Source organism: Catharus ustulatus, chromosome Z (assembly GCF_009819885.2).
Source record: "Catharus ustulatus isolate bCatUst1 chromosome Z, bCatUst1.pri.v2, whole genome shotgun sequence".
Classification (NCBI taxonomy): Eukaryota; Metazoa; Chordata; class Aves; order Passeriformes; family Turdidae; genus Catharus; species Catharus ustulatus.
In genome coordinates, this window is record NC_046262.2 from 35,344,948 (window position 1) to 35,368,878 (window position 23,931).

Below are 23,931 nucleotides of genomic sequence, written 5' to 3' on the forward strand. Positions count from 1 at the left end.
CAGCTGCCCCTATCTCACTATTCTTTCACCACTAAAATTTTCTCAAAATCCTCCATTTTCTCTTTATCCTAATTCTTCCAGGACCATGTAGCATCACAAGTGGACATAGGCACTTTTTGAAATGTCAGCCATTTATAAAAATTAAAAATTAGGCATTTAAAAAATATAATAATAATTTTCACCACGTACTTTTAATAAATTAATATAGTCTTATGCCTTCATTCAGTGGAGACCTGCACAGCAATCCATGTGTTTAGTTAGACACATACCTGTGCAAACACATATTCAAATTAAAGAACAGACACAATGCCTTGGCAACAGAGAGGTTTCATTGCACTGTACAAGACATAATTTTTCAAATGCCAGAGGTGATCAGACTATTGGTTAGGAAATCCCCAAAATAACAAAATAACAGGAAGAATATAAAACCTTCCCCAATGTCCACTGCATTGTTTTTTATTTCACATACAAGACTGCTGTGTGCCTAAGCTGCTCCCATGCACTTTCCAGGGAAGAGGACATACAAATTTGAATGCTCAAAGCCTGAAAAGGACATTTGTGGGTGAATGTGTGTCCACAGAGCAGATGTTCAAGCTTGCATATTAGAGAAGTCCAGCTATGTCAATGCAAAAGAAAATCTCCTTTAGCCCATCCATAGAGATTTACTTGTCTCACCTGTATCTGGATAATCCCTCAAGCAACTGATAAATATTAAGCAGCTCAAAATCAGGTAGTTTTGTAGCAATTGAGTAGAGCTTGTATTTTTGAGGCCAGGTGGTAGAAACAAACAGACTGTAGTTAAGGGATCATCCAACAACAAGGTGTCTGAAACTTGCTTTACCCCTGTGTATCATTTAGTGGCTCTAATTCAAGGTTAAACTAACAGTCCTCAGAGGAAATACAGTCCCAAACCCACAAACATGCCAAGCCCTTTTCCCCTAGCTTACTTTGATTCATTAAGTGTCTTCTAGTTCAAATACATTCTCCTTTCACATTTCTTCATTCATGCATTTATTAGCCTTGTTCTGGACACTGGAACAAACTGTCTGGAACAAACTGCTCTTGGACACCATCTCATCTGTCACCTCATCAGGACTGTTGAGGCCACCTGTGATGTACTTTTGGCTTCAAAAGTCACAGTAGTTGGCTGTAGTGTGGTGCACAAGAGGACTTCAGGCCAGCCTAGATGCTATGGGTAATTTTAACTCCACTTGCTTTAACTGGTCTTGAGCTTTGCCTTGTCCTTTTGTCTTCAGTAGCAGCCTCAGAGAATACCGTGCAGCTTAATTTCATTTTTCACATAGTTGAACATTTGCTTATTTCCAGCTCCTTTTCTCTCCCCATCTGGTAATAAATGACAGGAATTCCTGTCAGCAGTTGCAATACCTTTGGGAAGTTTGATGCCTATAATTTGTGCCATGTATATTACCCACTTGTAATTTGTTATGATGACTGATGACTTGTTCGAAGACCTTCTAGGCTCAATATTAACTCTAGCACTCACAGAAACAGGCTGAACAAAATAAGGATTCATCCCATCTTCTGTGCAGGTATATGTAAAATAATCCCAATCTTATTTATAAATGCAGGGTAAAGAAATATACCTGCAGATGTTTCCTACAGGGAATGAGATCAATAACTTGACTAACTCCAGCTGGGTAGCAATACTTTGCATTCTTCAGGCTTTGTTCCATTCATAAACTGAAAGAATTTGCTTTTGGTTGGAGTAGAGTTAATTCTCTTCACAATGGTTGGTATAGGGCTGTGTTTTGGATTTGTGCTGAACACAGGGTTGATAACACAGAGATGTTTCTGTTACTGCTGATCAGGGCTTACACACAGCCAAGGCCTTTTCTGCTTTTCATTCTCCATGCTGGTGAGGAAGCTGGAGATGCCTGCAAGGCTGGGAGCAGACACAGCCAGGATGGGTGATCCAAATTGACCACAGGGATATTCCAGACCATATAGCATCGTGGTCAAGATGTAAAGCTGGGGAAAGAAGGTGGAAGGGGGGTATGTATGTTCCCAAGTCACCATTACATGTGATAGAGCCCTGCTCTTCTGGGGATGGCTGAACACCTGCCTGCCCATAGGGCTGAATGAATTGTTTTGCCTTACCTCTGTGTGTGACTTCTGCTTTCCCTGTTACACTCTTTTTACCTCAACACATGAGTTCTCTAGCTTTTACGCTTCTGATTCCCTCCCCAATCCTGCTGGTGGGGGAATGAGCAAGTGGCTGTGTGGAGCTTGGCTGCTGACTGGGCTTAAACCATGAAAATTACTCACACAGCAAAAGAAAAAGACAAAAAAACCCCATAAACAAACAAAAACAAAACCAAAAACTAAGAGAAGACAGGACTTAACATGACAGAAAGTAAGTATTAATATTAAAGAATTAAGTAAATAAAAAAAAAATCAAGGGCAACCTTGAAAAATAGGCCACCTAGTGGTAGGGTTAGAAGTAATGGCTTTAAACTGAAAAATGGTAGAAACAGTTCAGGTATTGGGAAAAAAAATCATCACTACGAGGTTGGTGGGGCACAGGAACAAGTTGCCCAGAGAATTTGTGGATGCCACACTCCTGAAAGTGTTCAAGGCCAGGTTGGATGCACTGAGCAACGAGGTCTAATGTCCCTGTGCGTAGGAAGTAGATGTAAGTAGTTTAATGTCCCTCATAACTCAAACCATTCTGTGATTCTATTTGTGGACATTTGTGAACTAAGCCAAAATAAGGTAAATAATTCTTGCATTGTTTTTAGTTTTTCCATGATTTTGCATCTGGAATACTGTCATCAGTAGGCCAGGATAACTTCTTTATAAGATGAAAACAGTCTTGATAAAGCAGTGGTCAAAAAGAACTTTATATTGCAAAATGTGGTTCATTTCCCATCATGAGCCATCTGACTTTTATATAGCACTTAACAAGATTGATCCCAGATCTGTCTCTATTGAAATCAATCCCATGCTATCTTCTCTTTCTTCTTGGTGGTTTCATTGTTAATAGAACCTATCTCTGTAGCAGTACTTCCTGATGAAAAACTACACTGTTGGTTTCCCCATATGCAGAAAAGGACCTGTCCTGCATTTAACCTTGTTAATGAAAGCTGAGCAGTAATTGTTTTTCTTGGCTGGACATCTGGTTAGTAGTTCAGTCCACAAACCATAAAGTGTATTTATTTAAGGGTCATAGGAGAGTAGACGTCAGAAAAGAAATGAATTTATATTAAAATAATATTAAAATTTAGACTAATTGCCAGGACAGATAAGGTTATGAAAAAGAATCAAAACCTGTTTGGTAGGTTACAAACCAAGAGTCATCAGGAAATTCCAGATCCACAGATGTTCTAGGATTGCCGGAAGGGTCACTCTTATTTTCTTTAACATCCTTTTAGCTTTAAAAGGGATGTAGTAGCTTTTTACATTTATTAACCAACATTTACATTTCACTTTTTAAGCAGTGGGGAAATGCTAAAATATGTGCATACCTTCTTAAATATTTTATTGATCTAATTTCTTACAGAGCATCTTGTCTTTCTAGGATAATTTTTTTCACATATATATTTCTATGAATAATGAAATTAATTATAAACTCAGTCTCAGTGCTAGTTCTCTGTAATAGGTAATTTCACTCCTTAGTAACTTCACCGGCTTCAGTCAGTGTTTTTGGATGCTGCTAAACATGCTGACTGCAGAGAAAAACAATAGGATATTTAGATTTAGCTAGGTGTTAAATTTTAAGCCACTGTAAATTACTCTATTCTCCTGATTATAATCCAATTCCTTTTCTGTACATAAAAAAAATTCACTCAATAGTAGCACTTCAGCCACAAAACCATCAAATTGGTGATAATCTTGGAAGTCTTTTCCAAGTGAAATGATCTATGATCTGTGAAATGACCCCTGGTTATCTAACCCTCTCCAGCTGTCCAGAAATCTGCAGGGCCATGCCACAAAACTGCTTGCTCTGAGGCTCATCCCAGCACTTCTACTGCCACTGCTTCCACTGCTATTGACACATCTCGTCCCACTCCATCCTCAGCAGGGAGAGCAACACAACACCAGGCAAAGGCAGAAGCACTGGTAATGCCAGCAACAAGAAGGAAATAATGGACAACAGCAGAGCTGAGGATTGGAGCAACAGCAGGGGTGCTCAGAGAGGAATAAAACTGAACATAAGTGTGAAATAAAATGCTATTTAAGTAAGCTTATAATCAGAATAATGCAGGCACCATTCAGGAAGCTGCAAATATGCTTTAAAATTAATTGTGCCCAACATAAAATACTACAGTAGTGGTTTTAAAGACACTTGTTTATAGCAAATGGCAACTTTTCTGTCACAGCTTTAGCAAACAAGCGCAGTCATGGTGCCCTTCAAGGATGGGAATGTGTCAGGAACTCTCCCAGGTCTTCTTTGCTCGCTGACACACTGAGCTTGTTCAAGCCTTTGTGACTAAATGTGAAACTTTTCTTTCCTAGATTTTTAAAAAATTTGACCTGTGTTTCTGCAGAAGCTTTCCTGGATACCTAAATTTTACTTCTAGGTTTAAGCCATAGGCTGCCCATTATTTTGTCAGGTCTCAATGAACTGTAACTGTCCAGAGGAAAAATACGTGTTTATTATGTACTATTTCACTTGGAAGGCATTAGTCATAGCAAAGATGAGTTGCAATTGTATTCTTTTGAATCATTTTGGCATCCCACCCGTCTGTACTTACACACAGCACTGTGTCATGCTAGGCTGCTCAGGATGCAGCACCACAGACATCTGCCACATGCTGCAATTGTGAACCCTTCAAGGAAACAGGAGAGCCATCCTGATAGGCAGTACTGTTTGGATGCAAGGAATAACACCCAGCTTTCTGCTCTGGTTTTGGTGGAATACAAGCTCTCCACATCCAATCCCCTCAGGATGAAACAACCACTGACTTTATAGCAAGCTGCCTGGATTAGCATGGACAGCCCTCAGGAAATGCTTATCACATTGAGTGAATTCTCATTACTCTTTGGCTGTTTCCATGGAATAGATCAGTTTTTGCATCTCTCCTTTAAAATATGTTTAACATTTGTAAATACCTTGGCTCTCCCAAGTCTGAGACTCTAGCCCAGACAGCTCACTTCATCCATCCAAAGGGAATTCACTGATGTAACGGGCGTCTCAACTAACTATGACATGATCCTAAAGTCACTTCTGTTCACTCCAATCTGGAAACGAGGATTCAAAGCAATGCAATTACACAGGCCTGACTAAAATGACACAGACTTTCCTCTTGTCTAAATGAATGTGAACAAGAGTAAAACTGGAGAAAAATAACAGTTCTGTTGAAAAGTCCTGAGCACATACCCGCGGAAACTTTTAAGAGGCTAATAAATAAGACCATCTGAGTGAAAGAGGCTTTTATTCTCAGCTTGAGACTGCTGTGGGTGAAACTGATACCCAGCCAAATTAGTATTAGGCACTTTCAGCAGAACTGAACTGTCTCACTTAGTAGTAGTTACTACTGTTCTGAAGTAAAAGCTTTAGCTAGTGTGTGATTAATTCTGTATATTGATTTGGCGAGAGCATAATGAAAAAGGATTTAAAAGGTAATTATATCTCCTAGCCTGGGGAACTACTTTCCACATTTGATGAACAGAAGAGCAAACAGAAGACAGGAAGTCTCTGAAGAGAAAGCCAGCTAATGTGGAAATGTGTCCATACCGAGAATGTCTGGAAGCAGGTCCTGAGATAAGTAAGCCAGCTGAGGTTGCCTTCATGCCAGTGAGCAGCAGCAGTCAGTGGGCTCACAACCTCCAAGCCAATACACTCACCTTTAAAATATTGCTGATTGTTGAAAAAAAAAAAATTACAGTACATCACAATGTGAGGATATCAGTACTTTGCCAACACGTGTCATCTTCTTTCTGCATGTCCCATCTTACACTGGTTAGTGCTTAGAAAATAAATCATCTATGAATGTGAAGAAATCCCAGACTCGATTGCTTACAGTAATTTCGCGACTATAAGGCGCACCCTTTTGACTAAAATTTTCCCCAGAACCTGGAAGTGCGCCTTATAGTCCGGTGCGCCTTATCTGATGGACAAAGTTCAAAAAATTTGCCTACGCAGAAGTGAGAGCTGCGAGCCACGGGGGGAGCCGGCAGGGCCATGACTGCCAGGTGGAGGTGGGGTGGAGCAGCGGCGGGCACGCCCTGGCCCTGTGGAGGCGGAGCCGCCCCTCCAGAGGCACGCCCTGGCCCCGTGCAGGCAGAGCCGCCCCTCCAGAGGCACGCCCCGGCCCCATGCAGGCGGCACGGCCCCTCTAGAGGCACCCCCCGGCCCCGTGCAGGCGGAGCCTCCCCTACACAGGCACCCCCCGGCCCCGCGGAGGCAGCACGGAGCGGTGGCGGCCATGCCCCGGCCCCGCCGGATACAGGCGGGCCTGGGGGCCCGCGGCACCGCCCCTGCCGGGTACAGGCAGGCCCCGGGGCCAATGACTGCCGGCTTGAGGCGGAGCCTCGGCCAGCAACCGTGCGAGGGGAGCTGGGGGCGGAGCCTTGCTGCAAAAAAAAAGTGCGCCCTATAGTCCGGCGCACCTTATCTGATCTACAAAGTTGTGAATTTTGCCGACTCCCGGGGGGTGCGCCTTATAGTCCGGTGCGCCTTATGGTTGTGAAATTACTGTAATTCTGTTTCCACACTACTGATTTACAGCAAGCAACAAACGTTCATAAGTAACTTCCTAAAAATTATACACTTAAATCCATGCAGATACATTTAACCTTCAAAAGATGTTAGCTGGCCACTCCATCACTATTGAAGTTATGACCAGTGTGTCTACAAAGTAAATTTAATTTGTTGTCTGGTCAAAGTCACAAAAAACAAAGAAGCAGAACTCCAGATGTAGTAAACTTACTACACGAAGCAAAGCTTCATCCTAGCATTCATAAAAAGAGCTTCTGCTCACCAGTATAAGTGTTTTTATTTTAGGAAATGGGAGAGGTTAGCTGGTTGTTTTTGACTGCACACAGTTGCACTGACTCGTTCTGAAAAATTTTTGTCAAGATGAGTATACACATACTAACTTGTACTACTTTGCAGGTACTCCCCACCTACCAGTAGTAGAAATGCAAGAAAAACTTCAGAGCATGTTAGCTCTTCTACTAACAATAATAACAGATGTCTCCTCCTGTCTTTGAAACACAGGATTATTAATTTTTAAAAAGAGTAAATTTTTAGGGGACTGCTGTAGGACTAGAGAGAAAACATAAAAATAACAATACGACTCACCTTTGAGCTAAAGGACTCTGAGCTCACTGTTCCAGTTAAGCAATCTCTTCTTAAAATATGTCAAAATAAGTCTTCAGATTAGTAGGTAATTTAAAATACACTATGTTTGTTTATCCAGACAACATTTCATCTGGTGCTAAGCACAGTGTTGTGTTACCTAATTCACCTTTGCCCCTTGGAAATGTAAGCAATAGAACATGGTGCTAGGTTAGTGATCATCAGGTACAGCTGCTTATAAATGCAATAAGCATATTACAAAAATTACAAGCTTTTTTATTATATCTTTTCATTCCTTGACTTTACTACTTTGTTTTTTTTTACCTGAATTTTCTCTGCCACATTGCTAAAATGCTACCTTAAGGAAAAAAGGAAGAGGAATCCATCCTCCTGAAAGTCTGAGACCAAGGCAAGGGCCCAGGCTTTCTAGTTTGCATAGTCTTGTAAGATTTTCATACAGTCAGATTTTTAAGGTCTACAGACCTACTTATCACACAAAGATCTGTAAAGAATAATATACCTAATGCTTATCAAACACTGAGGCCTTCACAGGCTGAATACTGCCAGGGGGTTGGGGATCTACTTCTCCAAATGTTCCTTTCCCCAGAACAGAAGTAAGAAACCCAAAACATTTAAGGACATTTAATAGAAAGGGTAAGGAAGCAAAAGTGAAGGTAATACATAGAATAACTGGAAAACTACATAGCCAGTATCAAGATGTGAGGACTTTTAAATCTGACAAAGGTCTCAATGAGGAAGGGCAGAAAAACCTGCAACAAGACTTTTCCTCAGAGGTTTATATACCTGTAGAAATTGAGCCAAATAGCCTGAATTCAACACTGTTGCCAGTAGCTACCAGATATTTGTTACTGCATTTTCCCCACCTCACAATGACCTAGTTGTCCCAGGTAGAAATACAGTTCAGCAAAACTTCAAACTTAGAGGAGCTTGATTACATTTATTAGAATTATTTCCTGAGCTAAAGCCAATTTTATAGATACTGGGTAATGTCTCAAATGAAGGTGTGTAAGAAAGCCTCATAATTAAGTCTTGCAACAATATTTTTACTAGGTGGTATACTATTTGTATCATCCAGACCAGTTCACAACTAGTTTCTATCTAGTAGTAGTTTTCTCCTTAAGGAGCATTGCAATAATATGTAAAACAGTCTCTCCCAGATTTCACTGCAGTTAGGACAGACTAATGCATTGTTAATAGAACAGCCAGAGAATGTAGGTGTGTAAGTGTACTGGCCCTAGGCTGTTACTTTACCTATGCAAATAGTTACAACCTACTGCATACAGTCTCAGAAATGTGAGAGCAGGAAGAAGGCTAGTCCAGAAGGCCGGAGAGCTTGGGGGGGAAGGGTGTGCAGTGGGATGGCAGCAGCAGAACAGTGCACATCGAGATGAATCTGGCAGCTGCTAAAGAGCTGCTGAGATAAAATGTTCACTCTAAACAACAGCCTCTCAGCAGGCTACCTGGGGCAGCAGAAATCGCCCAAGCCTGGCATACATGAACCAACAGTGAGGGAAAGGCATTTGCTGCCATAAGCTGTGAGCAGAGGAAGTTAGGCTTCTGTCTTTCTGAGCCACTGCATGGTCCTGAGGGAGAATTCTTAAGAACAGGAAAAAATCACATTCATTTATACATGTATTCACATTTAAACCATGATCTGGCTCTACATGAAGAAGCTACCAAAAAGCAGATACGGTCAGGTTTTCACTTCTCTTGTTAATATACTCAGAATACTCTCAGTTTCTCAACCTGGATCACCAAATGGCTAATTTTTATTTTTGATTTCCCATGTGCACTCAGTTTCTATTTTCCAGATAACTCCTGAGTTATCTTGGAACAGTTGACAGAAATGTCCTCAGATGAATCAGTCTTTTGACTGCAGCAGCTGATGACTACTACATTCAAACACTTGTGTTTCCCAAGCAGAGGCACTGAACAGGCACCCTGTAATGTTTGCATGTTCAAAAGGATCTGCAGTCAAAGTTTGTTCAACTTCTTGGACAGAACTTATTAAATATTAAAAAACCCAGTGGAGACCCACAGAATCCACATCAATATTCATATCAATATTGATATTTAAATAATCTAGAGTTTTCTAAAGACATTAAAATGTTTTTAGGTTTGTCCCTTTTTTATGAAACAATTAGACTTGTTTATGCTCTTCTCCTCTTTCTTTTTTTATCAGGTGTTGTCAGGGATACTTGTGCTGACTTCCTTAATGAAGAGAGAATATCCAGGCACCCAGTTCAGTAACTTACAAGAACAAAATCTTAGGTGAAAACTGCACAACATAACTCCAAATTTTCTCTCACATACATTTGCACATCTCTATTAGTCTTCACCGATAACTCTGAAGGGTTGTCACACCTCTGTTCCTCCATGCACCCCACAAGGATCAGTGGAATGACAAATCAAGTTGATTTAATGTTGTCAGTACTTAGGGTAAGTTATTTATGGCCTCCATGATAGGAGGAAGCTGTCATGGGGAAAGCTCTGAGTACTTGCAGAAGCTGCATGGCCTCCATGCTTCTCCTCCTGTGGGAAAGGAGTAGGTGCTGGAATCATGTGGGCACCTCACAGACTTCAGATCTGGATGTATGGAAGCGCAAAGTAACCAAAACCCTGAATTTACAAAATCTTCCTACAACTCACACTGTGAGTGTGAGTTGAATGAATGAAAAGAAAATAAAAAAAAGATAGCAAGTAGCAGTGAGATGTTGTGTTACCACATGGTGAATTACCAATGAAATAAAGTTAAAACTAAAAGAACCATAGACTTTGCATTTTTGCAGTGTCCCTGAAGATTTCCACAGAGTTATTCTGTTGGACATAAAAGTGGTTGTATCCCTGGGACAGCTAATTTAACATCCAGCACCCCATTAGGCAGCAGAGCAACAGATGCATATCTTTCAAAGTTTGACCATTACACAAAACCTTGAATGCAATATTTTTCAAGTCTGGCTTGGCTCATAAATCTCTGAGCTTCAGGTCACTAAAGATTCTGAGAAACCTTCTTGTGCTTCCCCAAGATTCCCACTGCACCACATCCCTACTTAAAGAGAAGGCACTTAAAACAGTGCTGTTTGAATTAGAAACATGGAAAAACTAAGCTGTTCATCAATAGTAATTATTCATTTGAAGTTAGCATAAGGTTAGGAAGTCTACAAATGGAAGAAGTGCTGATGAATGGCAACAGGGAAGTAAAAACACCTACTATAGATTAGTAGTAGTAGTAGTAGTAGTAGTAGCAGCAGCAGCAGCAACAGAAGTAGTAATAGTAGCAGTAGTATTAATAATAACAACTTCCTAAGATAAGTAAGCCAGAGAGTTAAAAATCCAGAGTAAGCTATTAGGGATGCAAAACAGTGTCTCTTCTGGGTTCTATTCAGCATTCACAAAAAAACCCCACTCTTGCTCTCATCCTGCTCTTTTTCCTAGGTTGTTTCTTCTCACATGAGAGGAAGATAGAAAACCAGCTTTGCAAAAAGTGCAGTAGCTAAAACCACAGTGGAAAATGAGAAGGGTGTCTAGGCAGCCTCAGAAAGGTAATTCTGTGGGGACTTTACCTCTTTACCCTGCTTTGTCACTGATTTGGCACAACAGTGTTTCCCCCCCACCAACCCCAAGGACTTGCTAGATCTGGAAAGTACGCTAACAAAATTGGTTACAACATTGTTTCTGTGGATTCACATCACTAGTCCCATGAATTTTTACTCCCTTCATACTCTGGCAATTGAGAAAGTGCTCCACAGCAGGTACTGAACCTACCAGACAAGCCTCCCATGAACTGAAAATGTCAGAATACCAACAGCACTTAGACCATGTCTAGGTGATGACTGCTCTGTTTAAGGCATAACATTTTAAGCTAAAGATGCCTGAATTCAGATTTAGCAGGCCAACATTATGTTTATTAACAGCATCCTGGTTTTGATCTGGGGTACTGCCTTTGGTTGGGATGCATGTTCACTTTCATCATAGCAGCTCGTATCGCTCTGTTTTGGATTATTGGCCAAAACAACATTGATAGTAAACAAATCACAGAACCATAGAATGGCCTGAGTTGGAAAGGAATTTAAAGATCACCTAGTTCAAACCCATCTGCCATGGACAAGCACACCTTCCACTAGACCAGGGTGCTCAAAGCTCCACCCAAGCTGGCTTTAAGGGGTGGGGCATCCACTTCTCTGGGCAACCCGTTCCAGTGCCTCACCACTCTTACAGTAAATTTTTTATAGCTACTGCTAAGCAGGCTTACACAGAGTCAAGATACTTTCTGCTCTTTCACCCAAACCTTCAGCAACCGGGAGTGCACAAGGAGTGGGGAGGAGACACAGTCAGAACAGCTGAACCAAATGATCAAACTGATCACAACCTGACCATGAGGCATCATGCTTAGCATACAGAGCTGGGGAGAAAAAAACCGGAAGGGATGTGTTCACGGTTTTTTTTCCTTCCAAGTCTCTGTTACATGTGATGGGGCTCTGCTTTCCTGATGATGGCTGAACACCTGTCTGACTACAGGAAGTGGTGAACAAATCCCTTGTGTTGCTTTGCTTGGGTGCAGAGCTTTTGCTTTATTGTCCTTATCCCACCCTACAAATTTTGTCACTTTCATCCTTCCAAATTCATCTGTGGGGAGCGAGTGAACAAGTGGCTCTGGCAGGACAGCATCTGTGAGATAGTAAGAAAAGCAGGAAGTTCTCCATCTAACAGGAGATGTGAACGAGAGACACTTCTCACAGTTACTGTGTGTCACAGCCTACTAGACAGAATAGAAATACCAAATCTCCAATAACTGAAAAATAAAAAAACCTCTATTTTGGAAATTTTTCCCAAGAAAATTGATTCCAGAGAAAACAACAGCAGCCGGTACCTATGGATTTTCCTCCTGGGAGTACAGTGACCACCTGGATAGTGTCACCTTATTGGAAGACCACATTCTGGGTCCATCTGTTCAGTAAGTACAATCATATCAGTGATGGAACTCCACCAAAACCAACTCTTCTACTTGAAGAGTATCAGACCAACTTTAGTGTATCAGCAAGGTATCACTAATTTTTCTGCTTGATCCCAAAATCTGCAGTGTTCAAATCAGCTCTTTCACCATAGTGATTTTCCTTCCTGTTCCACTGGCAACGCAGTAGGAAGTGAGCCAATAAATAACCTGAGGTCTTCTACTGCTGTATAAATCTCTGCCATCATATACCACTGTGACACCTTCAGGAGATGGCAGCTTCTCCTCTGAGCACTGCTATTGATCCATCAAGTAAAACAAGAATTCTCTCCTGAGGCAATGAGCTTTTTTTTTTTTAACTTTACATTGCATTTCTGGTCTCCACTTTTCCTCTTTGGCACAGTTCATCTACTATTCTGCCATTTCTCTCCTGTAGCTATTTTCCACTATGAAACACTATGTTCCATGCGCCCTCCTACTGCACCTTGCGCTTTCCTTTCTATATTTAATTCGTTTCCTAATTCAGACTTATGACGTCTTCTGACTCATGCCTATTCTGTGCAAGTCACTAAGAAATGTGCAAAATTTCATTTTCTAAATGTATGCAACATTTCCCATTTCTTTAGCTTTCTCCCCTGTGCTGTCTACACAAGGGCTGAGTGGGTTTCATTCCAAACTGAGTGAACACCAGCTTAAGCCACTTTATCTCCGGGTATTCCATAATTTCTTTAAATAAGGTGGGGCGAAGGAACATTTGGAACAGAGCTCACTTGTGCCTCTTTTAAGTAATCGCTCCAGGCAAACAGGTCTGCTATGCTTCAGAATCTCTCCCCAAGGAGAGTCAGAATTTGGAAGGAGGCTGGAGCCTCAAGCAGAAGACGTTTCTAACCCCACCCTCCCCCAGACATTTCTCTGACCTGTCCTTCCTTCCCCTATTTTTTCTTTCTCTGATGGATAATTTAGCTGTGTTCCTTATTCTTACTTTTTTCATCATAAAGGCCAAATTTCACATTAATATTCTCTGTGTTCTTTTGGCTGACTGTTCACGACAATGTTACTCATACTTCAAAGGGATGAAGACAGAGATAGTTTTATAGTCTTGATGCCTTAACACAGGTCTGTGCTAGAAAGCCAACACTTCATTTTCTGAGTCACTCTCTCATGCAGAGAGTCTGCTTTACATAGGCCTCAGGGAGCTGCATGGGAAGTACTGTGTGGATTATTTTCCTACCACTGCTTGAGGCTGCTTTTCTTGCTGCCCACTGAAATACATAACAGAGTCCAGATTATAAGGTTTTGACACAGCAGATTTAAATTTTCTTTCAGCTGATGATATTTTAGCAATAAGTTTTGACTTGGCTAAAGAGACAATACTGAGAAGTGAAATAAAGGAATAAATTTAATTCCTATGAACAGTGTGACTTGAAAAGCTTAGTGTTCAACAGCTTTTCTGACAGACTAGATGCAGTATGAGAAACACTGAACTTTTTTTTTTTTTTTTCTGCAGCAGCCCCCCACAGACGTCTCAGTTGGTCAGCTCACAGCACAAAACTCATTCTTTGGAGTCAGTATTTACTTCAAAAATTGTTCATAGTCTCTAGTGTAGTGTTAGGACAGGCACATGGGGGTATGACCCTCAAGGCATTTAAAAATAATTCAGAAACAGAGTCATTCTCATACCTAACATAATTCTGGTTTCAAAACCAAAACCTTCATGCTTTGAAGCTAATAAAGACCTTACTAACATGTATGCACATGTAAGTACACAAAAATGATTTTTTCTAATAATAATAGTATTAATTTCATTTAAAAGACAAAAAAAAGGCATTTTTGCCTTTTGATTCTAGTTTTATACAGAAGACCAAGACAATGGATTTTCCAAAATGGAAAAAAAATAAGGAGATTGCAAGAGTACTTGTAAAATCAGTCATGGGTGTTTTTCCTTAAAAATAATAATTGCTACAGGATCAACCAGCACAGATAACTCAAAAAGCCTACAAGCAGTCTGCACTTTTAAATGAACTAACATGTACCAAAAGTCTTGAGAGGTTCTGCCTTACTTCCACAAAGGTACACTTAACAGGGTTATCTCAAATGTAGGAAAACAACAAAGAAATTTGGCGGAGAACAGCCCAGTCAGTTCTACTGCTTGGGCTGAACGGAGAAACCAGTCACTTTGACTGCTGAGAGAATTCACATTGTGTCAGCAGTAAGTGGCCACTTCTGAAATGGGTGAATGTTTCTAGGAAAAGTAAGCATTAGAATCAAGCACATAACTTTTAAAGAGACTTCAGTACCTTTGCAAATTAATTTTTGGGCGTTTGTATTTTGTAGTGGTTGACCTTTTGTCAAGCAAGGACTACAGAACTGTAAATTATGGTAGTGCAAACAGGAAGAGCTGATATTTTAACTTCACAGTGCCATTCTCTGGTCTTCTCCTGAGCACAGGAGATAGCTGCATGGCAGCTATATTTTGCAATGGGAACAGGGTGCCAGAGGAGTTGCTTGACTGGAGGGAAGGGACAGTGAATGAGTAATAAAACTGCTAATCTCCTGATGCTTGCTCAGCTGGGCTTCATCTGTGCCCCACAACACAGGGACACCCCTCTTGTCTCTAGAAGAATAGGTAGGTTTGTCTCTCCAAACATATCAGAAGTCAAGAAACCTATTTTCAACAGGCATGAAAGGTTTGTTTAATCCAACTTCTTTGACTCCAAAAAGATCTAGGAGCACTCACAGAGCTGCTTGCAGGTGGGAGGCAATTAAGAACCCACAGGATATCTCTAAAAATCATCCAGATTTACTTAAAGCAGTGGCAGTACAAATTGGCCAATTTGACACAGATGTAGACTGGCATGCAAGCATAATGTGCTAGGCAGGTGAGAGGACTCCATACCCACCAGCTCCGAACCCCTCCTTCACTGAAGTCAATCAGGTTGCTAATCTGCTCAGGGTGGTTTCACAGTCAATCTCCTTCTGCCCCGTAGCTTTTGCCTTTCTGACATATGAGATGGACTATCTGCGCATTTGATTTTTGCATAATAGCAGAGACAGAAATTAGAAAGAAATTTAAAGAGTTCCTTCTGCTTTCTTTCAGGAACAATACTGTTAGTAAAACAAAGCCAGGATTTTAATACACAGAGATGGGGAACGCCACCGTGAGACAAAAATTTGACTCCGTTTCAGTTTTTGATAGGACAGACAGGGAATACAAAATAAAACAAAATATTTGTAACTATGCAAAGAACTGATCTGAACCAATCAAGTTTCATCCACCCAGGGAATAAAAACCCTCCACAATTTGGAGCTGAAAGGAAATATGTCCAGTGGTGGGTTGAAATTCTTTATTTCTGATTCATAGGTATATATATCCATACAATGCTATTAGATATCTTTGTATTGCTTAATCTATAATTTAAGTCAGCATAGATATTTTAACAAAAAAAATTTGCAACTGCTAATTTGTATTTCATCTGAGCACTCTGATACACAGTAGAAAAAATCCATATATAAAAGCTTGTATCTGTGCAATTATATATACCATATTTCTCTTTCAACAAACTACTGATTTAGTAATATTGTTATGTTATTGTTGGTATAACATAGAATTGCCATAACATTAAAAAACTTTTCAAAATATGTTAATAAGCAAAGATAACCACACTTTGATCCTGTAGTCATTTTTAAACCATCACATCAATCCCCCATTTTGTTTCAATGTGACATCTGGCTTAAACAAATTCCTTTCATATCAGGCTGCCACCATTATTCTGTCCACAATAATCATATTAATTCATAACTTTTCTGCTTAATAATTTCACACAAAGCAAACAGAATTAAATTCAACTCTGAGGTGACATCCATGACAAATCACAAATCTCTTACACCCCACTTAGGTCTCAAACAGTGAATGATGATTTGTGCTGAACCTCTGCTTTATGGTGAACTTCTCTTCTAGTGGAAACTTTTCTCATCTATTGCATCACAAGTCATGTGGTTTATCCTAAGAGGCTTTAACTACAGGTCTGCAAAAGATGCAACTTCATGCTACTAAATGCTTTTAATAGTTTAGATCTTAATGAAGCTTAATTAGCATTTGGAAGTCAATACAAATATTAATCTGTACATAAAACATTATCCCCAATATACTAAGTGACAGCACTTTTATAAGGCAGACACAAGCCAGGATTCAAACATCTGAGAAAAGGTGGAAACTACCAGATGCTAGTTTAGGACAAGGTTACAGAGAAGCAACGATGGTCATCAGGATTAGGCCCTTCCTCTGTGAAAATTTGTAGGAAGATATGGGACAGCCTGCCAACAAAACAAAGATACCAGCACAGAGCAAGGACTGCAGAGGGCACTTTGGGTTTTCATGCTGGCCAATAAGAAAGCACTCTTTTGCCTTCTGTCTGCCTTCGTTACAGGAGTGAACAACTACACACACAATGACAGACACTCGTTTCACTGCTTGCAGACTACCTTGCAAATACAAGATAGAAACTGACGGAGTTGGAAATGTGCAAAGCACAGAACAAAAAGGTCGAACTTTTAAATGAAGGACAGAATAGAACTTTCACTTCCAGTTTAGATAATGCCGAAAAAATGAAGGCTCATGCTCTACTGCCTCTGCTTAAACTTTATGCCCCAAGAAATACTTCGCTTGTTTTCTCTTTCATTGACCTGAACTGAAAGCAGGACTAGAGATAGACCATACTAAAAAGGTGCAACTTACCTTGAATTGTTATGTCTAAAGATTTCTTTACAAAGTAAAGAAAAAACAGATGTAATTCTAGGGCATACAAGAATCTTGTGAAAAAAAGAATAATATTTCAGAGACCATGTAATAATAAAACTTCCACTAGGACCTCCCAAAAGGCGGATGAGTCAGCAGGTTTGGAAAGTGCGTATGTGTATTCATCAGGATAAGAGAAAACATTTGTCATATTCTTGACTCTCATCTTTTTAAAGCTGACAAACAGAAATCATTCAATAATTAATTTGCAGACCTCTGAAAAAGCATGATCTGAGAAACTGAAGCTATTTCCCAGTAAGGAGTAGGACTCACTGTAGTATCTTTTGTGCCAATAAACAGGACAGCAGCAAACAAAAGATGCTTATGGGTTTTTCCTTTTTATGCTTTTACTTGTGTATTCTGTGACATAGACAATAAATACCATTATAAGACTTATTTTTTTATCTAATAGAAACACTTGGAGCAAGATTTTAAAAAATATTCCTACCATATGAGTACAACTCTCAGCTTTCAGCTCCTACTAGGAAATAATATTAATCTCCAAGTAGGAAATAACAGCCTTTACAATTGAAGACAGGATGTCACTTGAAGACTCGTAACTTTAAAAAAAAAGTGTTCTGGAAGAAACAGACTTAAAAAGCAGAAATAAATTAATGCTCCAAGCATTTTAGAATATATGAAAGTCATTTACAGGATTAGCTGCTTCTAGAAAATTATGCCTAAAATAAATATACTAAACTGAATTATTAAAGTTAATTTCAGTTACTCATTCATCCTCTGGGAAGCCTAACAAGACTAATTATTATTCTTTAGTATATCACACTTTTCTCAGACCAAATAAAAAAGTCATTTAATGAAAATGGAAAGACTTTTCAGACAGCAAGAAACACAAATTCATAAGTTGGAAGAGCCCTTGAGAATGATCTAGTTCCAGCCCTTTTGCCTTGTGCAGGGACACCTTTCAGTTGGACAGGCTGCCCAAAGCCTGATCTAACATGGCTTGTCAGACTCAAGAAAGTCCTGCATAATTTCTAACATTATTTTCAAACAATAAAGTTGCTGCTGCTCTGTGACACAAGCAAACTAACACTTATTGTAACAATAGCTATCGCGTTCAGCTATGCATGAACATTAATATGCTGAAGACAAAAATCAAAAATCCCCATCCTCATTGACCTACTCATGAGGCACACTATTGGTAAAATGGTATCCTTTTCAACAGAAATGGCACACTCACATAGAAACCAATGCTAGATGATATAGCTTTCCTAATGAAAACTGCTCTTGAAAACAACAAAAATAACCAGGCCCCAAAATTCTGCTGATTCCATAGCAATAGGACTGGCCCTTTTGGTCTTCTTAAACTGCTGAATGACAGGAGAAACTTATAAACCAAACACAATTGACCAAATCACTTATTGTACAGCACGGTTGTGATTGTCTGGGTGGTGAAAATCCATGTGAACCCTCTTCTTCAAATGCCTGGCAACGACGCTTCTTATTTCAGGGTCATGTCCATTCTATTTATTAAAGACAAAATGACAAAGAACAACAACAAAAAAACATTAATGAGTGTTCTGAAAATACACGGCTAGTTATTCCCCCAACCCTGAACTCCCACAAAGTGTTGGGTATCCTTATCTCTCATTTACTTCAATGTAGTAAATGTGAAATGTGAAATAACTTACACACATCCTATCTACATCTATGAAAGTACACACCTTAGTAAGTTCTGTTACTGCTTTATTGAAATTAACAACTACTTTTTCATAAATTTCAATCTGGAGTAAATCATGTGCGGGAAGATGCACTGGTGGAATAACACAAGAGTGTGGCAGAAATGGGTACCCCTAAAAATTTTTCTAAGTGTACAGTTTAGCTATTTAGTGCAAAGCACATGTCATCAAACACTTTAGAAGTATTCTTCAGAATAAGAAGTTGTCTTCATAAACGTTGCCTCAAGATACAATCTTCCTTAAAAATTACATAATTTAAAGTTTCGTCAATATTTGTGAACTGATACACAGTGGTTCTTCCACTATGAATTATTGCACAATATTTCTTTTAAAGTAATGAAGAAGTGCAAGGAGTAGAATAAAACAGAACACAAGAGAGCATGACAATAGACAAAAGCCTTTGGAACAGACTGAAAGAAACAATAGAAGCAAACTGAGTGCTGGGCAGACTCCAGAGGCATTTCAGCAGAAAGCATAAAGAAAAAAAGTCTGTATAAAACTGCTGTTCTCAAGAGTGAAGGGATTTACATAGGATGCTATTTCCTGAATACAAGAAATATGAGATATGATCACAGGAAAATTATTGCCACTTCTGAAGACAGATTCATATTTATACCAAGAAAATAAATGCCACGAATTAACATAAATGCAAGTTATCTTCTCATATTGCTTTTTGCTGCCCAGCTTATCTTTTGAGAAAAACAGGAAAGTTGTTCAAGCCACAAAAGGTCAAAATCATACAGAAATAGTCTTTAACATGTCATTTTTTGTTTTCATACTTCAAAAAACAGTTCTCATATCGATTCTCTATAGAATAAAACAGTGTCTGAGTTAAAAAAAAGATGACATAAAATGTCATATATGTCATATAATGTTCAGGAATCAGGACTTCAGCTGATAGTTCTAACTTGTTTATGAAGTATGACAGTGTGATAGCTTACTACAGCACTATTTTATTTTAAAAAACGTAAAAGCCAAAGCTTCAATTTATTTTGGCAACTTTTTGCTACATATACAGTACAGTAATTTCACGAATACAAGTTGCAGCAATTTGACAAAAATTTTGGTGGAAACCCAGAAGTGCGGCTAATAGTCTGGGGCGGCTAATATGTGAATAATTTTCTGACATTTACAACCCCAGACGTGCCAGCCAGGGCGCCAAGCCAAGCACCTGCCAGTAAAAGCTGGCATTCCGCAATTGTTACAGTGTTACTGTGTTGCCCTGGCTCCCTGTAGGCAGCACGGGGGGCGGGGAGAGAGGCGGGAGAGCTCTCTTTCCTCCTCTGCCGCAGCCCAGGGGAGGACGGGTGGGGGGGTGCGCCGCCATTGCCGCGGCCCGGGGAGCCGACAGGGGCCCTGCGCCACCATTGCCGTGGCTTGGGGAGCCAACGGGGGCCCTGCGCCATCATTGCCACGGCCCGGGGAGGACGGGGGGGGGGGGGCGCCGCCATTGCCGCGGCTCCGGGAGCCAACAGGAGCCCCGCGCAGCCATTGCCGCGGCTCGGGGAGGAGGCGGGGTGCTTTGTCCGTGCCCGCCGCCGGCACCACGGGCGCGGGAAAGCTCTGTCCCTGTCCGCCGCCGGCGCCACGGGCGCGGGAAAGCTCCGTCCCCGCCCGCCGCCGCTGCCGTAGGAGCGGGGGAAGCTCCGTCCCTGCCTGCCACCGCGGGGCAGCGCCGACCCGGGGTGACCGAGCCCAGTGGCAGCGGCGGGTGGCCCCGAGCGGCAGCACCGGGCTGGGCCACCTGGCCCCGTCAGCAGCCCCTAGCGGGCCGAGCCTGCACAGCCTTAGCTCAGCCAGTAAACCCCGCCCTGCCGCGGTTCTGTTACTAATTGCACGCGGGTCCTCGCTGCGAACGACAGAACGGCTTATATTCGGGTGCGGCTTATTTATGGACAAAAACCGAAATATTTGCCAACACCCAGAGATGCGGCTTATACTCAGTGCGGCTTGTATTCATGAATTTACTGTAATTTCACAACCATAAGGTGCACTGGACTATAAGGCACACCGCCTGGGAGTCGGCAAAATTCGCAACTTTGTAGATCATATAAGGCGCACCGGACTACAAGGCGCATTTTTTTTGCTGCGAAGATCCGTGCCGCGTGCAACAAAGTAACGAATTAGTAACGGAAACCCGTGATCGTGGAGTTTACAGGCAGGTGCTCAATTTGGAAACATTTTTCACAGATCGGTGTAGGCTTTCAAAAGCAGCCCCAGGCGCCCTCCCTATGCAGTGGCCCTGGCATTTCCACCCGCCCCCGGTGCCGGGAGGCGTGGCTCGGCGCAGCCGTGGGGCCGCCTCCCTCTCGCGGCTCTGTGCTGCCGCGGTGCTGTTCCCCCTCATGGCTCCGTGGAGCCACCGTGCCATTCCCTTGCTTGGCTCGGTGCTCCCACCCTGCCACCCGTCCCTCGCTCGGCTCGGCGCTCCTGCCGTGCCATTCCTCCTTGCGGCTCCGTTGTGCCGCCATGCTGTTCCCCCTCGTGGCTCCGCAGAGCCAGCCTGCCGCCCGTCCTTCGCTCGGCTCAGTGGTGCCACTGCTTCTCGCCCCTTTCCCATGGCTGCATGGGCTGCACCGCCGCTTCCTTCCCGCAGCCACAGGGGCTGCGCCACCACCACCGCTTTCCCGCAGCCGGCGGCGCTTCGCAACCCTCCTGCCTGGCGGCGCAGAGCGGTGCTTCGCTCCCCCCGTGCCCGGTAGCGCCTGGTGGCGCTTCGCTCCCCTCGCAGCTCGCGCTGGGCCAGTGGCGGCTCTTCCCTCTCTCCCTGCATGGCTCGTACGGGGCCAGCACGGCGCTGCTCTCTACCCGCGCAGAATGTATGGGGCCAGGGCAGTGCCGCTCTCTACCCATGTGGCACGCACAGGGCCGGCGTGGCACCGCTCCGCTCTCTACCCGCGCAGAATGTATGGCGCCAGGGCAGTGCCGTTCTCTACCCGCACAGCCCACACTGGGCTGGGGCGGCGCCGCTCTCTCCCTGCGTGGCACGTACGGGGCCTGCACAGCAGCGCTCTGCTCTCTACCCATGCGGCATGTATGGGGCCGAGGCAGCGCCGCTCTCCACCCACCCGGCACATACGGGGCTGGGGCAGTGCCGCTCTCTACCCGCGCGGCACGTACGGGGCCAGGACAGCGCCACTCTCTACCTGCATGGCATGTATGGGGCCGGCGCAGCGCCGCCCCGCTCTCTCTCTGCCCAGCTCGTATGGGACAAGCACCGTCTCCCTCTCTCCCCGCGCGGCTCGCGTGGGACCGGCGCCGCCTCCTTCTCTCCCCCGTGGCATGCATGGGGCCGGTGCAGTGCTGCTCCGTTCTCTACCCACGTGGCATGTATAGGGCTGGGGCAGCACTGCTCTCTACCCACACGGCACATACGGGGCCGGGGCGGCACCGCTCTCTACCTGCACGGCACGCACGGGGCCAGCGTAGTGGTGCTCTGCTCTCTCCCCGCACGGCACGCACAGGGCCGGTGCGGCGCCACCCCGCGCAGCACGTACAGGGCCGGGGTGGTGCCACTCCGCTCTCTCCCTGCGCGGCTCGTACAGGTCCAGCGCCGCCTCCCTCTCTCCCCGTGTGGCTCGCACGGGACTGGCGCCGCCTCCTTCTCTCCCCGCACTGAGGCCTGGGCTGGCACTGGCTCCCTTCCTCCCCGTGTGGCTCCTTCCAGCCGTGGCTGCCCGCTGCCACCCCCACCTCGTGACTCAGCGCTCCCATAGTACCGCCCCCCCCAATGCAGCTCACACTTCCAGGGTGGCAAATGTCGCAACTTTGTACATCATCTAAGGCGCACCGGACTATAAGGTGCACTTCCGAGTTCGGGAGAACACTTTAGTCAAAAGGGTGTGCCTTACAGTACAGTAATTTCACTATTATAAGCCACACCATTTTGACTAAAGATTTGCTCGACCCCGGAAATGTGGCTTACACTCAGGAGCGGCTAATATGTGAAAAAATTTCTGAAATTTCCAACCCCAGAAGTGCAGCCGAGGTGCCGAGCCGAGCACCTGCCAGTAAAACCCGGGATTGCGCAATTGTTACAAATTGGTTACTCTGTTGCGCGGCGGGTGGAGGCGGGCTCCGTGCTGGTAGCGTTGTGGGGAGGTGGGGTGCTCCCTCCTGCCGGCCCCGCGGCCCGAGGCAGAGGCGGGGAGCTCCATGCTGCCATCCTCACAGCTCAGGGGGAGCCCCCCGCCTGCCACCGCCGCTGTAGGAGCAGGCAGGCTCTGTCCCCGCCTGCCGCCACCGCCGTGGGAGTGGGGGGCTCCTTCCCCTCCTGCCGCCACTGCTGCGGGTGCTGGCGGGCTCCGTCCCTGCCTGCCACTGCGGGCCAGCGCCGGGCCAGGGTGAGCGAGCCCAGTGGCAGCGGTGGCCGGCCCTGAGCAGCCCCACCGAGTGGCCCCGCTGAGCTGTGCCACCTGGCCCTGTAGGCAGCCCTGAGCGGGCTGAGCCCGCATGGCCCGAGCCGAGCCAGTAAACCCCGCGATCCCACGGTTCTGTTACTAATTGTAAACTTTGTTGCACACGGGACCTCGCTGCGAACGACAGAGCAGTTTATCATCAGGTGCGGCTTATGTACGGACAAAGAACAAAATGTTGCCGACACACAGAAATGTAGGCTATAGTCTGTGCAGCTTGTAATCGTGAAATTACTCTACTTGTAATGATTTGCCTTTTTATTAATACTCATGTTACCGATGGAGTCTTTTGCTGATGATTCAGGTTTCTGAACAGTATTTCCTGTGCAGTGTGAGACAACAGCGTGTTTCTACACACCCGTGAGATGGGCAGGGACAGCAAAGGGCTCAGTCCCTCGCCCTGTGCATGCTGAACAGGAGTCACACCCCGCTGCACCGGTTGGTTCTCCTGACATGCCGCTCCAGAAATGAACTGCCAGCGCTCCCGGGACACCCTGCACCTACAAACACTCTCACTGATCCACAGCAAGAGCAGCAGGGTAGGGTTTTCCATTTGCATGCTTCAGTTTTGGTATCAGACAGAGCAACAGCACATCAGAGGAATGACACATTCCCATTTCCAAGGGAACAACTCCATCTTCAAAAGGAAAAGACATAAAGATGCTGGAGATTTAATCAGGAAGACAATTATGAAAGAAGCTGAGAAGCAGTAAAGCAAAGAGAAGGCACGTGTTAGAGTATAGCCTAGAAATCAAAATAAAATACAAGCCTTTTTAATCTTTGAATGA

General features: G+C 43.6%; 1 protein-coding gene across 6 annotated transcripts in view; it reads right to left on the minus strand.

Moving 5' to 3' along the window:
* Positions 1 to 15,566: 15,566 nt before the first annotated feature.
* The window catches only part of PRUNE2 (prune homolog 2 with BCH domain), a 137,225-nt gene continuing 128,860 nt past the window's right edge, over positions 15,567 to 23,931 (minus strand). For all 6 annotated transcript variants that reach the window (XM_033086356.2, XM_033086355.2, XM_033086353.2 and 3 more), the window contains one exon: positions 15,567 to 18,512. In XM_033086356.2, coding sequence (XP_032942247.1) covers positions 18,491 to 18,512 — 22 coding nt within the window. In that variant the 3' untranslated portion in view covers positions 15,567 to 18,490. The remainder of the gene's footprint in view (positions 18,513 to 23,931) is intronic.